The 21,407-nt window shown below is 41.9% G+C and overlaps 1 protein-coding gene across 3 annotated transcripts in view; it reads right to left on the reverse strand.

The window, feature by feature from the left end:
- ATP9B (ATPase phospholipid transporting 9B (putative)) overlaps positions 1-21,407 on the reverse strand; it is a 481,605-nt gene that overhangs the window by 400,292 nt on the left and 59,906 nt on the right. For all 3 annotated transcript variants that reach the window (XM_069730937.1, XM_069730939.1, XM_069730938.1), the window contains exon 3: positions 3,992-4,142. In XM_069730937.1, coding sequence (XP_069587038.1) covers positions 3,992-4,142 — 151 coding nt within the window. The remainder of the gene's footprint in view (positions 1-3,991; positions 4,143-21,407) is intronic.

Below are 21,407 nucleotides of genomic sequence, written 5' to 3' on the forward strand. Positions count from 1 at the left end.
ACTAGACCCTAAACCAGGACGAGGCAGATCAAATTGTTAATCTTAAAAAGGTCTCTTGTTTTCTGGCAGATTCAGACATGGCTTTGTTTAGTCAAATGTCCCATCATGCAGATATGCATTTCTTCTAGAGAACAATACCTCCATAATACAGTGGGATATGGAGGCTCTAAATGGATCACATGGTGCACCTCTGTATAGCATCTGTGCATGGCACTTACAACATTCCTTTACCAATCTTATCCCAGATATACCAGGGTTTAAAGATAAACTGTACATAACATAAGTGTGAAGGAGCTGAACCTAAAGTAAAACAATGTATCTTCTCCCACTTCATACAATAATTAACAGATGTTTAAAAATTCCAACTACAAATGTAATTTAATTAAAAAACTCGGCCGCATAGTTTTAATCACAACAATAAATGGTTTACTGTATTCTTAATGAACTTCCTGACCTTTAGGAAAATGTGTGCTGTTTAAGCAATTTGTATGCATTTAATAATTTAAACTAAGGGAGAAAACAGCAGCGTGGTTCAATAAAGATGAGAATATTTATCTGTCTAAAAGACAGTTGACATTTTATTACCTTGACACTAGATCTGCCTTTTAATTACATAGTCATTAGTTTTGCGAGTTTTAATAAAGGCGCATAGAAGATTCAAAGCTATTTCTTACTTTTGTATATATAAACGGTCAATAAACTGTGCAAGCTTATTAGCATTAAGAGTGTATAAAGCAGATGACACAGCAGGTTACGGTATTCCAACCACACAAACATAATATATAGAAAAAAAGGTGAATTCATGGTTTCTAGGTAAACCGGTGGTAACATATCTTGCTATGCCATATCAAATATCGGGCACCGTTTGCTGGCACCTTACAGAAACCTCCTCCATATTTTAAAAAAACTGGGGCAGATCTATTACACTGGTCTACAAAAAAAAAATTCTGGCATGGACTTTAAGAACAGTTTTAGACTAATTTGAGGGTGCTGAATTCAAATCTGATCTTATAATTTCTCTATCACATCACGTTTTTGAGCTATAGGTATATAGCCCATTTTCATGAATTCCATGATAAATATAAGAAGTGTATGAAAAGTGCCGGTTTATACGGCTCACTAAGGTAAACTTAGTTTTCTTTTAGTCTCCCAATAAATGTGAGAATATCTTTGTTTTATTTGAACATGCATAATTCCTAGTTTCTGTAACACCCTTGTTTTCTGTGCTACTGGACAGTAGAGCTACAGCAGAGCATTGGGTGAAAACTGAATGGCCTCAGCGACAGCGTTTGGCATCTGGCGATGAGAATGTCATCCATGATCCTCTAGTGGATAGGAAGGACATTGTCTTTCCTCCCTTACACATAAAACTTGGATTGATGAAGCAGTTCGTCAAAGCTCTCAATCACAGTGGAGAATGCTTTAACTATATATGTTCAACTTTTCATGGTCTTAGTGAAGAGAAGAAAAAGGCTGGAATATTTGATGGACCTCAAATAAGAACACTTATGAGAGACCCACATTTTATCACATCAATGAATGAGACAGAAGAAAGAGCTTGGAATGCATTTTGTAATGTGGTGCAGAATTTTCTAGGAAATAAGAAAGCAGACAACTATGAAGAGATTGTGGAAGAGCTACTAATGAGTCTGCGAAATCTTGGATAGAGAATGAGTATCAAGATTCACTATTTACACAGCCATTTGGACTTTTTTCCAGAGAACCTTTGGGATGTGAGCGAGGAACAAGGGGAGCGTTTTCATCAGGACATTAAAACAATGGAAGAACGGTATCAAGGCCGGTGGGACCCACATATGATGGCTGACTATTGCTGGAGCTTGATGAGAGACAACCCAGAAGCTGTACATCACAGATCAGCCAAGAAAAGAAAGTTCAAATAACTGCCATTTGTCATTCATCTGTGTGCTATAGATATGTGTTTTTATATTTTGAAGTTTAACTCTGTAAGTATATTTGATTTGCTGTACATAGACTTTGTAATCTTTGTTATTCCTTGAATAAAAATATACAAAATGTAGTACCGAAAATCATGTGTTTTTATCATAAAACATTAGGAGTAATTTTCATCAAAATTTGAAAATATCTCGAAATCCTGATGTGATAGCCAAAAACGGAGTTCATATTTGTAATCAGCAGCCAAAATTGACTTAAAATATGTTTTAAAACCTTTTGCCAGAAAAATTGCGTTGACCAGTGTTATCATTATCTGGACTAAAGACAACATAAACCTAGAGAGGACAGGCAGAACATGAGCCAAGATTATCCCAATGGGGTTCTTTGTGTGATTGATCTTGCTAGACACGTCTCTAACGTCAGTCATCTCTTGGTTGGCTTAACTTTATACTAGCATTTTATGACTAAATTATGTATTTTAATCTGTTAGTAGGATCAACCCTCCTAAGCCGTCTATACGGACATGTAGGTCATAGGAAGCTGAATAAAATGACACCTTGATATCTAGGATCTGATTTCGTATTCCAGAGATCTCCACATTTTTCTTATATGTAAATGAGCTGTTAAGCGTTATGGCATGGACAGTTAACTGCATGAGACTCTGCCTCCAGAGATTTTTTTTTACATGAAGAGGGAGTTACCAGGGTGATGTTTAACAGTTCCCAGTGTGATGTGTAATGGCCGCTCTCTGCTCTCCTGATCTCAATGAAGAGCTATGTATGATTATACCTGACATCTGCAGGTTCCTCTCAGTTTCAGCTTCAATTTCACAGGCAGCCAGTGTTGGAATATTGTTACAAAACAGTAGAGCTGTGTGCGATTATACCTGACACACCTGCAGATTCCTCTCAGCTTCAATTTCACAGGCAGCCAGTGTTGGAATATTGATGCAATACAGCAGAGCTGTGTGCGATAATACCTGCAGATTCCTCTCAGCTTCCATTTCACAGGCAGCCAGTGTTGGAATATTGATGCAATACAGCAGAGCTGTGTGCGATTATACCTGACACACCTGCATATTCTTCTCAGCTTCAGCTTCCATTTCACAGGCAGCCATTGTTGAAATATTGATGCAATGCAGCAGAGCTGTGTGCGATTATACCTGACACATCTGCAGATTCCTCTCAGCTTCAGCTTCCATTTCACAGGCAGACAGTGCTGGAATATTTTTGCAATACAGCAGAGCTGTGTGCGATTATACCTGACACATCTACAGGTTCCTCTCAGCTTCAAGCTCACAGGCAGCCAGTGTTGGAATATTGATGCAATACAGCAGAGCTGCGTGTGATTATACCTAACACATCGGCAGGTTCCTCTCAGCGTCCATTTCACAGGCAGCCAGTATTGGAATATTCTTGTAATACAGCAGAGCTGTGTGTGATTATACCTGACACATCCGCAGGTTCCTCTCCGTTTTGTCTTCCATTTCACAGGCAGACAGAGCTGCAATATTATTGCAGCACAGCAGAGCTATAAGAGCTACAGCAGCTAACATGACTCATGATGAGACCTAAAGAGTGATTTGTTTCACTACTTAGATATGTATCCACTGGGTAAAAACAAACACCAAATTTTTCCTGCAATAAATCAGTACTTTTGATGACAAGAGGGCTCATGATAATTTTTTGGTATTTTAAGGTAATCAGATGGTTGAGTGTTGGTGGTCTGTGATAACAGTCGGACATTACTGTCCCATTGTTACAAGATTTTCCCTCATGCCCATTAGATCATGGCCAAGCCCAGAGGAAACATTTCACAATGACAAGTCTAGGTATTGCTCCTGCCACAATCATTGGTATATTTCTACTGATCCTTTGATTATCTGCCAGTTTGTAAAACATTTTATTAGAGGTTGGAACTCCATTATTGTGTCATGGTTTGCAGTGTGCTACTCCCCTATATACATAATGATATGTATTGTGGTAAGGGATAGAGGGCTGATGTGGAGTCTGTCATGGTACAATACTTCTTATGTACTGCATGTCTGCAGATTGTCTATAATATGGACAGTGCTTACCCCAGGTATAAATGTAAAGATGTTGTACTTCTGATTTTTTATAGAATTCCTTGGATATTTTTCTTCACATTTCTCTGGACATCCCAACCACACAGTTCTAGCTTTCAGTTCTTTTCTTCTTCTGCAGACATGCATTAGCCAGTCACAGCAACTACAAGACAAAAGAAGAAAAAAATAAATTTTAACAGCACTTTATGTACACCCTCTACTGTGAACGGAAAGACCAATAAGTATGTGACCACTGCTTGAAGGGGTACTCTCACGTTTCAAATGGATAGGAGAAAATGTCACGATCTCTGGGGGTCCAACCACTGAGACACCCACCATTCACAAGAATTGGGGCTCTAAAGAGCCCAGAGTGCATGAAGAGGTGGTTTATCATGTACACTGCCCCTCTATTCATTCTTAATGGGACCGCTGCACTCGGCTGGTATTAGGCACACCCATAAGAATGAATACAGCGGAAGTGCATGATTGACCACCGTTCCATTCACAAGGTGCTGTTCAGAGCCCCAATCTCAGGATCAGTAAAGGTAGCAGCAGTCAGAACGCTCAGCAACTAGGAACGTATCCCCTATTCGATATAATAACTTTAAACCTTGAGAATATTTTTCTCTATCTGGTCATGAAGATATTAACAGATGTCAGCAATGGGCACCACCAATCACAAGTACCATGGAGCAGTTTTAAGAGATCTTTGGATCTCCGATTCTGTTGTTAGAGGCTCCCACTGAATTCCATACCTCTGCAGATGCAACTTGTAAAATAGCCTTTATTTCTATACAAATTTCTCACTACTGATTTATGAATAAGTGCATACCTCTTCATGAATCAAGAGTATCCGACTGGAGTAAGATTTCTAGTGTATTCCACAGGTCGTCATGTATTGCCTTCCCCCTTGTACTCCCAACCCACCTATTTTGGCATAGCTAGAAGAAACCAACGAGAAACTGACAAAAGTTAAATACGTTTTTGTGCAACTTCAGGCTATGTGTCCACGTTCAGGATTTTTAGGTTTTTTTTTAGCTTTTTTTCGGCGGTTTTCCGCTGCAAAAACGCTACAAAAAGCTTACATTAAGCATCCTATCATTTTAATGCATTCCGCAATTCTTGTGCCCATGTTGCGTTTTTTTGCGGAAAAAAACGCAGCATGTTCATTAACTGCAGAAAATCTGCGGATTTGCAGCTATATTATTGTATTGGGAAGCTCCCAAAAAAAAAAACGCGAAAAAATGGAGAGAAAAACGCGCAAAAATGTGATAAAAACGAGAAAAAAAAACGAGTGCGGATTTCCTTTGAAAGGAGTCCGGTTTTGATCAGGAAAATACTGCGAACAATCCTGAACGTGGGCACACAGCCTCAAACTGCACAAAATTTTGTGACTTCCCCCCCCCCCCCCTCCCAAAAAATTGCCAGAATTCAGGCAAAATTGCTTTGATGAATCAGGGTTTTAGACTATGTTCATACGCAACGCTTTTGCAGCTTTTTTTCTACAGCCAAAACCTGCTCTCTTGGCAGCAAAAAAGGAGCAAAACCTGTTCCTGCACTTTTTAATTGTTTTCTACTATATGTGTGACAATAAAAATGGCAAAATGCTGAAAGAATTGACAAGATGCAGACTTCAAACCTCTGATGTTCTCAGATTCAGTCAGGAAAAAAATACAAGGCTGAACTGGATGGACAAATGTCTTTTTTCGGCCTTACTAACTATGTTACTAACTATGTTACAAGTGTGTGCATGAGATTTCTGAGCTGTCATAACTGTTGTTGGTGCAGCTTATCGCAGCTGACATCCGGCACTATGTGCCAGGAGCGGTCACGGACCGCCCCCGGCACATTAACCCCCGGCACACCGCGATCAAAGATGATCGCGATGTGCGGGCAGTGCAGGGAAGCACCGCGCAGGGAGGGGGCTCCGTGCAGGCTTCCCTGAGCCCCCCGCAGCAACGCGATGTGATCGCGTTGCTGCGAGGGTCTTACCTCCCTCCCTGCTCCAGGCCCGGATCCAAGATGGCCGCGGATCCGGGTCCTGCAGGGAGGGAGGTGGCTTCACAGAGCCTGCTCAGAGCAGGCACTGTGAAGCCTGCACTGCTCTAAGTGAGATCAGTGATCTGACAGAGTGCTGTGCAAACTGTCAGATCACTGATCTGTGATGTCCCCCCCTGGGACAAAGTAAAAAAGTTTAAAAAAAAATTTCCAAATGTGTAAAAAAAAAAAAATAAAAATATTCCTAAATAATGAAAAAAATATATATATTATTCCCATAAATACATTTCTTCATCTAAATAAAAAAAACAAAACAATAAAAGTACACATATTTAGTATCGCCGCGTCCGTAACGACCCAAACTATAAAACTGGCCCACTAGTTAACCCCTTCAGTAAACACCGTAAGAAAAAAAAAAAAAAAACGAGGCAAAAAACAACGCTTTATTATCATACCGCCGAACAAAAAGTGGAATAACACGCGATCAAAAAGACAGATATAAATAACCATGGTACCGCTGAAAACGTCATCTTGTCCCGTAAAAAACGAACCGCCATACAGCATCATCAGCAAAAAAATTAAAAAGTTATAGCCCTGAGAATAAAGCGATACAAAAATAATTATTTTTTCTGTAAAATAGTTTTTATCGTATAAAAGCGCCAAAACATAAAAAAATGATATAAATGAGGTGTCGCTGTAATCGTACTGACCCGAAGAATAAAACTGCTTCATCAATTTTACCAAACGCGGAACGGTATAAACGCCTCCCCCAAAAGAAATTCATGAATAGCTGGTTTTTGGTCATTCTTCCTCACAAAAATCGGAATAAAAAGCGATCAAAAAATGTCACGTGCCCAAAAATGTTACCAATAAAAACGTCAACTCGTCCCGCAAAAAACAAGACCTCACATGACTCTGTGGACCAAAATATGGAAAAATTATAGCTTTCAAAATTTGTTAACGCAAAAAATATTTTTTGCAATAAAAAGCGTCTTTCAGTGTGTGACGGCTGCCAATCATAAAAATCCGCTAAAAAAAATCGCTATAAAAGTAAATCAAACCCCCCTTCATCACCCCCTTAGCTAGAGAAAAATAAAAAAAATGTATTTATTTCCATTTTCCCATTAGGGCTAGGGTTAGGGCTAGGGTTAGGATTAGGGCTAGGGTTAGGGCTAGGGTTAGGGCTAGGATTAGGGCTAGGGTTAGGGCTAGGGTTAGGGCTAGGGTTAGGGCTAGGGTTAGGATTAGGGCTAGGGTTAGGGCTAGGGTTAGGGCTAGGGCTAGGGCTAGGGCTAGGGTTAGGGCTAGAGTTAGGGCTAGAGTTAGGGCTAGGATTAGGGCTAGGGTTAGGGTTAAGGCTACAGTTAGGGTTGGGGCTAAAGTTAGGGTTAGGGTTTAGATTACATTTACAGTTGGGAATAGGGTTGGGATTAGGGTTAGGGGTGTGTCAGGGTTAGAGGTGTGGTTAGGGTTACCGTTGGGATTAGGGTTAGGGGTGTGTTTGGATTAGGGTTTCAGTTATAATTGGGGGTTTTCCACTGTTTAGGCACATCAGGGGCTCTCCAAACATGACATGGCGTCCGATCTCAATTCCAGCCAATTCTGCATTGAAAAAGTAAAAAAGTGCTCCTTCCCTTCCGAGCTCTCCCGTGTGCCCAAACAGGCGTTTACCCCAACATATGGGGTATCAGCGTACTCAGGACAAATAGGACAACAACTTTTGGGGTCCAATTTCTCCTGTTACCCTTGGGAAAATACAAAACTGGGGGCTAAAAAATAATTTTTGTGGGAAAACAAAAAGATTTTTCATTTTCACGGCTCTGCGTTATAAACTGTAGTGAAACACTTGGGGGTTCAAAGTTCTCACAACACATCTAGATAAGTTCATTGAGGGGTCCAGTTTCCAATATGGGGTCACTTGTGGGGGCTTTCTACTGTTTAGGTGCATTAGGGGCTCTGCAAACGCAATGTGACGCCTGCAGACCAATCCATCTAAGTCTGCATTCCAAATGATGCTCCTTCCCTTCCGAGCCCTCCCATGCGCCCAAACGGTGGTTCCCCCCCACATATCGGGTATCAGCGTACTCAGGACAAATTGGACAACAACATTTAGGGTCCAATTTCTCCTGCTACCCTTGGTAAAATACAAAACTGGGGGCTAAAATATAATTTTTGTGGAAAAAAAATATTTTTTATTTGCACGGCTCTGCGTTATAAACTGTAGTGAAATACTTGGGGGTTCAAAGCTCTCACAACACATCTAGATGAGTTCCTTAGGGGGTCTACTTTCCAAAATGGTGTCACTTGTGGGGGGTTTCTACTGTTTAGGTACATTAGGGGCTCTGCAAACGCAATGTGACGCCTGCAGACCATTCCATCTAAGTCTGCATTCCAAATGGCGCTCTTTCCCTTCCCCACATATGGGGTATCAGCGTACGCAGGACAAATTGGACAACAACTTTTGGGGTCAAATTTTTCCTGTTACCCTAGGGAAAATACAAAACTGGGGGCTAAAAAATAATTTTTGTGGGAAAAAAATTTTGTTTTATTTTTATGGCTCTGCATTATAAACTTCTGTGAAGCCCTTGGTGGGTCAAAGTGCTCACCACACATCCAGATAAGTTCCTTAGGGGGTCTACTTTCCAAAATGGTGTCACTTGTGCGGGGTTTCAATGTTTAGGCACATCAGTGGCTCCCCAAATGCAACATGGCGTCCCATCTCAATTCCTGTCAATTTTGGCATGAAAAGTCAAACGGTGCTCCTTCCCTTCCGAGCTCTACCATGTGCCCAAACAGTGGTTTACCCCCACATATGGGGTATCAGCGTACTCAGGACAAATTGTACAACAACTTTTGAGGTCCAATTTCTTCTCTTACCCTTGGAAAAATAAAAAATTGGGGGCAAAAATATAATTTTTGTGAAAAAATATGATTTTTTATTTTTACGGTTCTGCATTATAAACTTCTGTGAAGCACTTGGTGGGTCAAAGTGCTCACCACACCTCTAGATAAGTTCCTTAGGGGGTCTACTTTCCAAAATGGTGTCACTTGTGGGGGGTTTCAATGTTTAGGCACATCAGTGGCTCTCCAAACGCAACATGGCGTCCCATCTCAATTCCTGTCAATTTTGCATTGAAAAGTCAAATTGCCCTCCTTCGCTTCCAAGCTCTGTCATGCGCCCAAACAGTGGTTTACCCCCACATATGGGGTATCGGCGTACTCAGGACAAATTGTACAACAACTTTTTGGGTCCATTTTCTCCTGTTACCCTTGGTAAAATAAAACAAATTGGAGCTGAAGTAAATTTTTTGTGAAAAAAAGTTAAATGTTCATTTTTATTTAAACATTCCAAAAATTCCTATTAAACACCTGAAGGGTTAATAAACTTCTTGAATGTGGTTTTGAGCACCTTGAGGCGTGCAGTTTTTAGAGTGGTGTCACACTTGGGTATTTTCTATCATATAGACCCCTCAAAATGACTTCAAATGAGATGTGGTCCCTAAAAAAAAAATGGTGTTGTAAAAATGAGAAATTGCTGGTCAACTTTTAACCCTTATAACTCCCTAAAAAAAAAAATGTTGGTTCCAAAATTATGCTGATGTAAAGTAGACATGTGGGAAATGTTACTTATTAAGTATTTTGTGTGACATATCTCTGTGATTTAATTGCATAAAAATTCAAAGTTTGAAAATTGCGAAATTTTCAAAATTTTCGCCAAATTTCCGTTTTTTTCACAAATAAACGCAGGTACTATCAAAGAAATTTTACCACTGTCATGAAGTACAATATGTCACGAGAAAACAATGTCAGAATCACCAGGATCCGTTGAAGCGTTCCAGAGTTATAACCTCATAAAGGGACAGTGGTCAGAATTGTAAAAAGTGGCTTGGTCATTGACGTGCAAACCACCCTTGGGGGTAAAGGGGTTAAAGGGGTGAACTGGTGTATAAAATGTATTTTGTAAAAATATCTAGCCTTACATCCTAACCACTTTTGTAATTTGACAAAGGTAGTGATTCACCTGCATAGTGCATGGTCAAAAAGCTCAAAGCAGAAAGTCCAGTAAGTGACCAGCACTGCCTTCTCAGGAAACTGGTGTTGCACTCCCTAACCCCAGTGTCCATCAACCCTCCTCAAAAAGGACGTCACAGGGGGGTGGCGCTGCAGTTACTCAATAGTTTCTTGTGCTGCCACACCCTTTGGAGACGTCCTGGATGATGCAGGTGAGTGCAGTGTTGGCCGACTGACTTCATCTCTGCTGCCACCGTAGCTTCTGTGATAGATGTAGTCAGGAAGCAGAGATAAAAGTAAGGAGTGACACCAGCCCCTGATGATGATTTGTTTGAGGGTGTAGCTAGAAGCTGTGGGTGGTGCCGGTGTCACTCACTGCTTCTACGTCCGCCCCCTAATAACATCTCCTTTCACAGAAACTAAGGCAGAGATGCTGGCGCTGCACTCACATCTACCACAACATCCATCACCCAGTATCTAAGACATCTTCAGAGTGAGCGGTCATCTAAGACACTGGTGATTAACTTTAGCTCTGCCCCCAGTGACATCCTGTTCCAGGAGGGGCGATGGACGCTGCAAGGCGCGAGTGCAGTCCCAGCCTCCAGAGACATCACATTTGAAACTTCTCTCAAATGTCACAGGAAGTACAATAAAAAAACAACACACATTTAGGGATTAGATAGTAATAAAATACAAGAGTGGTTAGGCTGTAAAGATACATATTTAGAGAATAATACAGAAAATACATTTTAGGTGCCAGACCACCTCTTTAAAGACTGTGATTAAAGTCTAAGAGTGTTACAGCTGCCTCTGTATTTTGTATGGATAATAATTATATTTCATATTTTCACTATGAAGAAAGAAAACATTGAACTATCTTAAACGTTTCAATAAAATCATCCGCAAGTCACAGTTCTAGCCAGTGGTTAAAACGACATTAAAACAGTATTCAAATCTCTATAATCAGAACATAAATCTAGTCATTTGCTCATTCTGAAAACCCGTAGTTTCTTCTACTGAGTGTATATGTGTCGTAATGAATAGGAAACACAATATAAATGAGGTCACATTTTCCTAAATCTCTTAAAAATATGGTAAGTACAGTACAGCTGTATCAAGGGTATATAAAGCCGTCAGATTTCATTGAAATGGACTAGAAAGTCCTTTCTTCCTATCCCTTTGAAATGCAATGCTATAATGTAAAGTGTGTAGCCCAAACAATATTGAATTGTGACAATATTTTGCTTAATTTGCAGCTGGTCCTGTCATGCGAGAGCAGTAATACGTATGAAAGAGAAAGATCTATGTGCAGCACAAGATGAACAGAGTTCAATAGGTTCCAATTATCTAAGGATACTCCCTTGTTTAGGAACACGGCCCATATTTGCAGAAATGCACTGATGAGCTGTTAATTATTGACATGTGAAAGTCAATAATGAATTCTCCGATGGTGCAGTTTTTTTCTTCTCATATGTAGTTATTGGTTTCTGCTCAGCCGGTATCTTAACTGAATCCTAAATCTTCTCTCCCTATGTGTTTTATAACTTGGCCCTGCAGGAAAAAAGATGGAACAGACGAGTGTTTGTTACCTTTATTACACGCACCGGTTTGTAGCCAGTGCTGAGTTTTCTTCGTTTTTTTTTCTTGCCGGACAATTTGGTTAGAGAAACAGCAACAGCCGAGATGTATTGTTATAGGAGATGAGCTTTATTTCTCCTTTCTTTCAAGCAATCCCATGAATAATTAACAAATCACAATTAGCTGATCCATCTTTGGCATAGGTATACGGTTTATCTGCGCTTGGGAAGAGTATATAGCTTCATCTAAGTTATCAGTGAAGCTGCATAAAGTAGATAACCATTTTTGCACGTTAGGAGTGTGCGAGGAAAATGAGACGTCCATAGCAAGTCAGATATTTCATGTTTTATTTCCAGGGAATGGGAAATTTACGGTTACTTCTATAAAAGGGCTCCTTTCTTAAAACATGTATTCATTTAATTTGATTGACATTGCCAACACCCATGAAAAACAGCCACAGTGGTGACCTCAGTGGTGCCAGCACCGGCACGTGATGCCAACATATCAACTCTGGACCAGGAGGAACAGATACCAATGAAGCATCGGTGTGTTAAGGGACTGGTAAGGAGAGTATCACTCATTTTGCTATTTTCATCATTAAATAAAAAAATCATGGGGTTGCGTGACAACTTCAAACACAAACCTTCTCAGAGCAAATCAATATCCTAATTTTCTGCACCAGACTTGTGGTACTAGGTAGTGGTAAGAAAAAAAGATTGGCAGGACCCTGGACCAAAGGCCACATTGATAGTCTGTGGCTGCCGGACCAGAAACCAGCAAACCCTCGCCTACCTGCCATTATCCCCAGCATCTGTTCTAAGTCGTATCACCGTCACAATGGTACCGTTGTGTGATTATTTATAAGAGGCACCAGGGATGCCACCAGTTAGGAGAAGGTTCTGATGAACCGAGGTCCTGACATTTTACTAAGGTATAACTTGCTGGTTTATGGTCTTAGATTTTATTCAAACAGCTGGAGCACGACAGAATTTTAGATTGTTTTTCGGTTTGTTTTTTTGCTACAAGTGAACAGACTAATCCTTTTAGTGTTTTACTATAATATGCTGCAGATTTGGGACAGTCGCATCTGAACATACCCATAAAACTATCACACATGTCTGTTACTTGAGTGATCTGGTGTTAGCTACACTGGCATCACCGCTCAGCATAGTGGTCGTGTCATGTTGACTTGATGTCACCGCAAGAAAGCGGATAGTCAGGCTCAGTGGGTAAGGTTGGCTTTATTTGTTATATTTATGTCCAAGAAGGCAATGGAATAAAATATACTAAAATCGGACAGCTGAGAGACAATTCTGAGAAGCACGCACATAATCACAGCCATGGCACTTTAGTATGGCCATGTTACTCCTTTTGGGTAACCAGGTCCGGATAGATCTTAGTTTGCATATGAGAACCCACTAATGTGATTCAGAAAAGGCATGTGACAGATGTTTGGGGTTTTTTTTCATGGGTTTGTCTCTTTTCTCCTGCAAATTTCCAAATTCTAGCTCTTTAAATACGATACATCTGAAAGCAATAGAAACTACTTAGTAAACTCAAGTTCAACGGAGATGAAGATATAATAATTAAAGTTTTAAAAGTGAATTTATATACAAATGCAAAATATATAACAACAAAAAAGTATATAAAAAACATAAACACTGGAATGGTCTGTGGCAGTATATCCATTACATCATAAGACGGATCAGTCAAAGTAATAAATTCCACTTTTTATTGCTGACATTTTAAAAGTTCTTCCTACCCATTCTGAGTGCAATCTCCATTTCTCTGTTCTCAATGGGTGGTATTGCTCCCATTTATAGGACAAGGAATATGAATCCACATAGATTACTTTGTAGGGTCATTAGAGATATTTAAAGATTGTTATCCCATTGCCCTACAGCCAAGTACTTCACTTAAACTGAGCAGAAGCCATGAACATAAATAATAATATCAGCGTCATAACTGCAGAAACTTCACATAATACAGGTACGATATGAATGTATATGAATGTTCACAGACATAAGTGTCTCTTCACAGGTAATGAGTAATATATATATATGTAGCCATATCCACAATTTAGGGCACATACAGTGGGAGAAATAAGTATTTGATCCCTTGCTGATTTTGTGAGTTTGCCCACTGACAAAGACATGAACAGTCTACAATTTTAAGGGTAAGTTAATTTTAACATTGAGAGATAGAATATCAAAACTAAAATCCAGAAACTCGCATTGTATAAATGATATAAATTATATAAATATATTTGCATTTTGCAGTGAGAAATAAGTATTTGATCCCTCTGGCAAACAAGACTTAATACTTTGTGGCAAAACCCTTGTTGGCAAGCACAGCAGTCAGACGTTTTTGTAGTCAATGATGAGGTTTGCGCACATGTCAGGAGAAATTTTGGCCAACTCCTCTTTGCAGATCATCTCTAAATTATTAAGATTTTGAGGCTGTTGTTTTTCAACTTGGAGCTTCAACTCCCTCCATAAGTTTTCTATGGGATTTAGTTATGGAGACTAGCTAGGCCACTCCTTGACCTTAATGTGCTTCATTCTGAGCCACTCCTTTGTAGCCTTGGCTGTATGTTTTGGGTCCTTGTCTTGCTGGAAGCCACGACCCATTTTTAATGTTCTGGAGGAGGGAAGGAGGTTGTCACTCAGGATTTTATTGTACATGGCTCCATCCATTCTCCAACTGATGCGGTGAAGTAGTCCTGTGCCCTTAGCAGAGACAGGGCCGGTGTTAGGGGCAGGCAGACTAGGCAGCTGCCTAGGGCCCCCAGCCAGGGGCGCACATATCACTGGTGCCACTGCTCTGGGACCAAGAGGTGGAGGGGGGCCCCTGCAGGCAGGCCTGGTATCATGTAGCATCGAGCCCCTCTCACTTTCTCCTGTAATCATGCTAACACCCAGTGCCAGGGAGAGAGCGGCGCGCGGAGTGCAGGAGTTCAAAAAGGGGCGTGTCATGCAGGGAGAGATGCTGGCCAATGAACGCTTTCCTCACCAGACTAAGGAGAGCGCTCATTGGCTGCTGTCTCTCTGTTCTCCTGCATGGCGCGTCCCAATGGTGACTGGTGAGACTCGCCTACAGTCAGGGGCCCTGCCGCACAGAACACAGGAAGTCAGGGACAACAGTGGAGGAAGAGCAGGACTTAAGTTGTATATCTGCTCCCTCCACTGTTCTGTTCCCAGCAGGCTGCAGCATCTCCTCACTATGAAGAGATGGGGGAGGAGGCTCACTGCACGGCAGCACCAGGGGGTTTATATCAGTAGTGTCTGCTCTGTGTCCCCATCCCCCACAGTGAGTTCTGCAGCCCTCTCCCGCTGAACTATGAGGCCGACCTCCTCCAAGGCTCATCTGATCACGATATACAAGATAAGTATGTGTGTATGCATATGCTTGTAGATGTATGTATGTGCATCTGTGTATGTACGGTGTGTGTATCTATGTGTATGCATGTACAGTATATGTGTATGTCTGTGTGTATAATATGCGTGTATCTATGTATATGCGATATATTTGTATGTATATATGGTATATAGGTATGTTTATGTGCATTTATGTACAATATATGTGTATGTATGTACGGTATATGAGTGTGTATGTACGGTATGTGTGTATATGTACGGTACGAGTATGTGTATCTGTATGCTTGTACGGTATATGTGTTATGCATGTACGGTATATGTGTGTATCTATGTGTATGTATGGTATATGTGTGTATGACAGTATATGTATGTGTATATGTGTGTGTGTTTGTCTATACGGTATGTATGTATGGTATGTCTGTGTATGTACGGTATATGCGTGTGTGTATGTATAATACGTGTACATATGACGGTATATGTGTATCTGTGTGTATGTATAGTATATGTGTTTGTATATACGGTATATTTGTGTGTATGTTCAGTATATGCATGTGTGCATGTAAAGTATGTATGTATGACGGTATGTATATCTGTGTGTATGTATGGTATATGGTATATATGTGTGTTTGCATGTACGGTATATGTATGTGTATCTGTGTGTATGTATGTACAGTATGTGTGTTTGCATGTACAGTATATGTATGTGTATCTATGTATGTACGGTGTAATGCATATATATATGTTTATTACAAACACACAGTATTATATTCTAATGGGGACTGCATTATATTCTATGGGGAGGTTGCGTTATACTATGAGGTCAGAATTATATTCAATATGGGGACTACATTATACTCTATGGAGGACTATGGGAGTCTATTATACTATATGGAGGACTATGGGGAGTGTGTTATACTATATGGAGGACTATGGGGAGTGTGTTATACTATATGAAGGACTAGAGGGAGTACATTACACTATATGGAGGACTAGGGGGAGTACATTATACTATATAGAGGACTATGGAAGTGTATTATACTATATGGAGAATTAGGGGGAGTGCAAAATGCAAGATATTCATCGAGTGATTGGATTGGTTATGCCACAACAAAAATTATTGTTCTCAGCAGCATATCGCCCGGTGAAAACTGCAGATATGCTGCTAAGATGATACTGTATGTGGACAGATTGATCTACTAGTGATTATTCTGTCCCCATTAATTATTCCTCAGCCGGTGTAAAGTGGCCGGAAACAAGTGGCGAATGACGTCAATATTGTTAATCACACTTGTTTAGTGGCCTGAAATCGGCGCATGTAACTACAACCTAAATGTTTCTGTGTGATGGTGCAATTAGTTAGCATTTGGGGCACCATTTTAAACTTTTGCCTAAGGCCCCAATTTGGCTAAAACCGGCCGTGAGCAGAGAAACACCCCCATAACAAAGTTTACACCTCCATGCTTGACAGTGGGGACAGTGTTCTTTGGGTCATAGGCAGCATTTCTCTTCCTCCAAACACAGCGAGTTGAGTTAATGCCAAAGACCTCAATTTTTGTCTCATCTGACCACAGCACCTTCTCCCAATCACTCACAGAATCATAAGGCTATGTGCACACGTTCGGGATTTCTTGCAGAAAATTCCTGAGAAAAACCTGAAATTTTCTGCAAGAAATATGCATGCGTTTTTTGCGTGTTTTTGATGTGTGTTTTTTTCCGGACATTTCTCACTGCATTTTATAGTGGGAAATCTGAAAAAAAACCGCAAAATTAATGAACATGCTGCGTTTTTTACCGCGATGCGTTTTTTTCACGGAAAAAAAACGCATCATGTGCACAAAACATGCGGAATTCATTCTAAATGATGGGATGCATATTGTATGCTTTTTTGCGGTTTTATAGCGTTTTATCGCGAAACAACGCGAAAAATCAGCAACGTGTGTACACAGCCTCAAGGTGTTCATTGGCAAACTTCAGACAGGCCTGCACGTGGCTTCTTGAGCAGGGGGACCTTGCGGGTACTGCAGGACTTTAAAGCTTTACGTAGTAATGTATTACCAATGGTTTTCTTGGTGACTGTGGTCCCAGCTGCCTTGAGATCATTAACAAGTTCACCCCGTGTAGTTTTAGACTGATCTCTCACCTTCCTCATGATCAGGGATACCTCACGTGGTGAAATTTTGCATGGTGCCCCAGATCGATGTCGATTGACAGTCATTTTTTATTTCTTCCATTTTCTTACCATTGCACCAACAGTTGTTTCCTTCTCACCCAGTGTCTAACGAATGATTTTGTAGCCCATTTCAGCTTTGTGCAGGTCTATGATCTTGTTCCTGACATCTTTAGAAAGCTCTTTGGCGAAAACGGCGACTTTGGTAATGTATTTCTCAGCATAGGTGGGGAATCAGGGTACACTACATACACTATAGTAACGCACAGCGCAGGCCCTATTTAACAGTATTTATATCTCAATCTGAAAAAACGGGGTGACAGGTTCCCTTTAACACTAGGTTTAGGTCCCAGGGAGGCACTGAACTGTGAATTGTAGGTCTAAGTCTCTGAATGGCCTTGACAAACCTCACTATCCATGGATGAGAGGCTAGCTGGAAGTCATAGAAGGAACTGAGGGCTGAGATCTGTACTTTCAGTGTAGTAGGCCTTAGTCCTTTATCAAACCCCGACTGGAGAAAGTCTAGAAATTTTGGAATATTTGGACCGTGAGAGACCTATACGGGAACTGTACTGAGAGCAGAACTTTTTCCATATCTTTCTGTATATTGCAGCAGTTACAGGTTTTCTACTGTTTTGAATAGTAGCAATGACTGGCTCTGAGAGGCCTTTTGATCTTAGGATCTCTTTTTCAGGATCCATGCTGTTAATTGTAGTAGACCCGGGTCTTGATGGACTAGGGGCCCTTGAGACAAAAGGTCCGATACTGCTGGTAGATGGATTGGATCCTCCCAGGACATCTTCTTTAGTAGAGGAAACCAGCTCCTTTTGGGCCAGTATGGGGCTATCAAGATAACTGATTTCTGGCTCTCCTGAATCTTCCTCAATACTTTCGGTATTAGGGCCAACGGAGGAAAAGCGTAAGCCAACTTCATGTCCCAGTTCTGAGCCAGTGCATCTATTCCTGATCGCCTGTCTCCTGGGTTTAGTGAAAATAATCTGTCTTTGCGTTCTTCCCTGAGGCGAATAAATCTACTTCCGGGAAGCCCCAACGCTGGGTTATTTGGAGGAAGATTTCCTCGTTTAAGGACCATTCAGTGGGACATAATTTCTGTCTGCTTAGGAAGTCGGCTACCTGGTTTTTGGTTCCCTTCAGGTGAACTGCCGTTATTGATCTGACTGTCTGTTCTGCCCAGGAGAATATTGTATCTGATAGGTCCTGTAAGTGACGATGTATTGGACCTCCTTGGTGAAGTAGAATGGCTACTGTTGTTGAGTTCTCTGAAAAGACATGGATGTGTTGGTCTTTTAACTTTCCCTGGAATGCTTTTAAGGCCTCCCAGACTGCCCTGAGTTCTCTGTAATTTGAAGACCTGCTTTGTACTGATGCAGGCCAAGTCCCCTGAGAGTAATTCTCTTCTATGTGGGCTCCCCAGCCGCTGTGACTTGCATCTGTAGTGATGATTACACACGGAGATGTTCTCCAAGGCCTTCCTTTCTCGAGATTTTATGGTCCACCATGACAGTAAACTTTGTGTATCTAGGGATAATCGTATTTTGTTGTCCAGGGTTATGTCCCTGCCATCCCAAAGTGAGAGGATTTCTTGCTGCAGGGGTCTTGAGTGATATTGGCTCCACTGGACGCTGGAAATGCAAGAGGTCATTAAGCCCAATACCCGCATGGCCTTTCTTATGGATGTTCGCTTCTGCTTCTGTAATTTTTGGATTTCTTTTTTTAATGACTCCTGCTTGTGATGTGGGAGGTACGTATGTTCCTGAACTGAGTTCTAGGATTACCCCAAGAAATGATTTTCTTGTTTCGGGTTTGAGGCTTGACTTTTTGAAGTTTATTAGCCATCCTAGCTTTTCCAGGAGTGAAATCGTTGTTGATAAGTTCTCTTCCATCTGTTGTGGAGAGTCTGATATGAGTAGGATGTCGTCCAGATAAGGGACGGTGAGTATCCCTTTTTCTCTCAAGAAAGCCATCACCTCTGCCATGAGTTTGGTGAATACTCTGGGAGCAGACGAGATGCCGAATGGCAGACATGTGAACTGATAATGCAGAATCTGACCTTGGTCTTTTATGGCGAATCTGAGATACTGTTGGTGTAAGGCGAAAATGGGAACCTGGTAATAGGCACTTTTTAGATCTAATGTGCTCATTACTGTTCCTTTCTGGATCAGAGGTATTGCAGATTTGAGGGATTCCATTTTGAATCACTTGTAAGCAACTGACCGATTTAAAGGGACACTGTCACCTGAATTTGGAGGGAACAATCTTCAGCCATGGAGGCGGGGTTTTGGGATGTTTGATTCACCCTTTCCTTACCCGCTGGCTGCATGCTGGCTGCAATATTGGATTGAAGTTCATTCTCTGTCCTCCATAGTACACGCCTGCGCAAGGCAAGATTGCCTTATGCAGGCATGTACTACGGAGGACAGAGAATGAACTTCAATCCAATATTGTAGCCAGCATGCAGCCAGCGGGTAAGGAAAGGGTGAATCAAACATCCAAAAACCCCGCCTCCATGGCTGAAGATTGTTCCCTCCAAATTCAGGTGACAGTGTCCCTTTAAAAGTTTCAGGTTTATAATCGTACGGAATTCTCCGCTTGTTTTTTTGTATGGAGAATAGACTCGAATAGTGTCCTCTGAACCTCTGGGCATGGGGTACCGGAATGATGGCTTTTATCTGGATAAGTTCTTGAATATCCTTTAGAAGTCTCTGATGAACCGATAAAGACTGGGTCTGAGTTAGGCAAAATCTTTTGGGAGGAGTTTGGCTGAACTCTATTTTGTACCCTCGTTCTATCAAACTTAGGATCCATGGGTCTGCTGATGGGCGGGAATTTCAATCTTCAGCTGTATGACACAGACTGAAGCTGTCGTCTGGCGTCCCCAAGGCCACGAGCTGCCCAGGAACGCCACTGAAAGTCAGCGCCATAGGTGATGCAGTGTATTCGAAGCGGCGTGTTCAGAGACGCGGTGCGCTCGCTGGCGCGGCATGCTACGATGACGCGGCGCGCCCCACTGCGCACTGATCAGAGGCACTACCCGCAGGGCCAACCCGGCGCGCTCCCTGGCGCATGTTGGCAGGATCACCGTCAATATCCGGGTGCAGCTAAAGGTGCAGGGCCCTCTGAAGAGGGATGCACCGAAGTCGGGAGCACAGCTCAACCAGCGCTGAGGGACCTCCATCGGTGTCAGCGCTATCATGCGGAGTTTCTCTGCTCCGCCTGCTCAGAGCCCTCGGGAGAGAGATGAGGCCGCTCCGATAGCCCTGCTCGACCGGCTACATGGAATCTTCAGCACGGTAAGCCGTGCCAACACTCATACACGTCTGTCCCTGATAGGGACAGGAAAAACACTGAGGGGTGGAGGTGGGGAGGGGCTATTTAACCTCTTCTGTGTTTCCTGTCCCTATCAAGGATAAGAAGGACAACCTCCTCGTGGTGCTCACAGGAGGGACGTCCTGGAAATAATTATTTTTTCTATAAAATAGTTTTTATCGTATAAAAGCGCCAAAACATAAAAAAATGATATAAATGAGGTATTGCTGTAATCGTACTGACCCGAAGAATAAAACTGCTTTATCAATTTTACCAAACGTGGAATGGTATAAGCCAAGCCTCTCACTGATCTGACCCGTAAGAACCAAGCCCGCCAGGTAACCTGGACCCCAGAGTGTGAGGAAGCCTTCCGCCAGCTAAAGGACGCCCTCACCAATACCCCTGTATTGGCCGCACCCGATCCAACTAAATGTTTCCTTGTTCACACCGACGCTTCTATGTTTGGATTGGGGGCAGTACTGAGCCAAGTCGGGCCAGACGGCCAAGAACACCCAATAGCTTACCTGAGTCGGAAACCACTGCCCCGTGAAGTAAGCTATGCGGCCATCGAGAAGGAGTGCCTGGCGGTAGTATGGCCACTCAAAAAGTTGCAACCATATTTGTATGGATGACAGTTTTCCCTCCTAACGGACCATAATCCCCTAGTCTGGCTTAATCGGGTCTCTGGACACAACGCCAGATTACTGCGGTGGAGTTTAGCCCTACAACCTCTGGACTTCACTATCCACTACAGACCCGGCAAACAAATCGGTAACGCCGATGGACTAAGTCGACAAACAGAGCTTGTACCAACCCCATAAACTTCGGACATCCCCAAACCGATCCGTTAAGGATCAGACTGTGTATGCCGATCGCGTCGCTGAAAGGGGGAGCCGTGTTACGTAACCACTCAGCGCCCAGAGTGTGTTGAGTTATATGTATGTATAATAGGTTCCATGTGAAATGCATC

The sequence above is a fragment of the Ranitomeya imitator genome, chromosome 6 (genome assembly GCF_032444005.1).
Source record: "Ranitomeya imitator isolate aRanImi1 chromosome 6, aRanImi1.pri, whole genome shotgun sequence".
Classification (NCBI taxonomy): domain Eukaryota; kingdom Metazoa; phylum Chordata; class Amphibia; order Anura; family Dendrobatidae; genus Ranitomeya; species Ranitomeya imitator.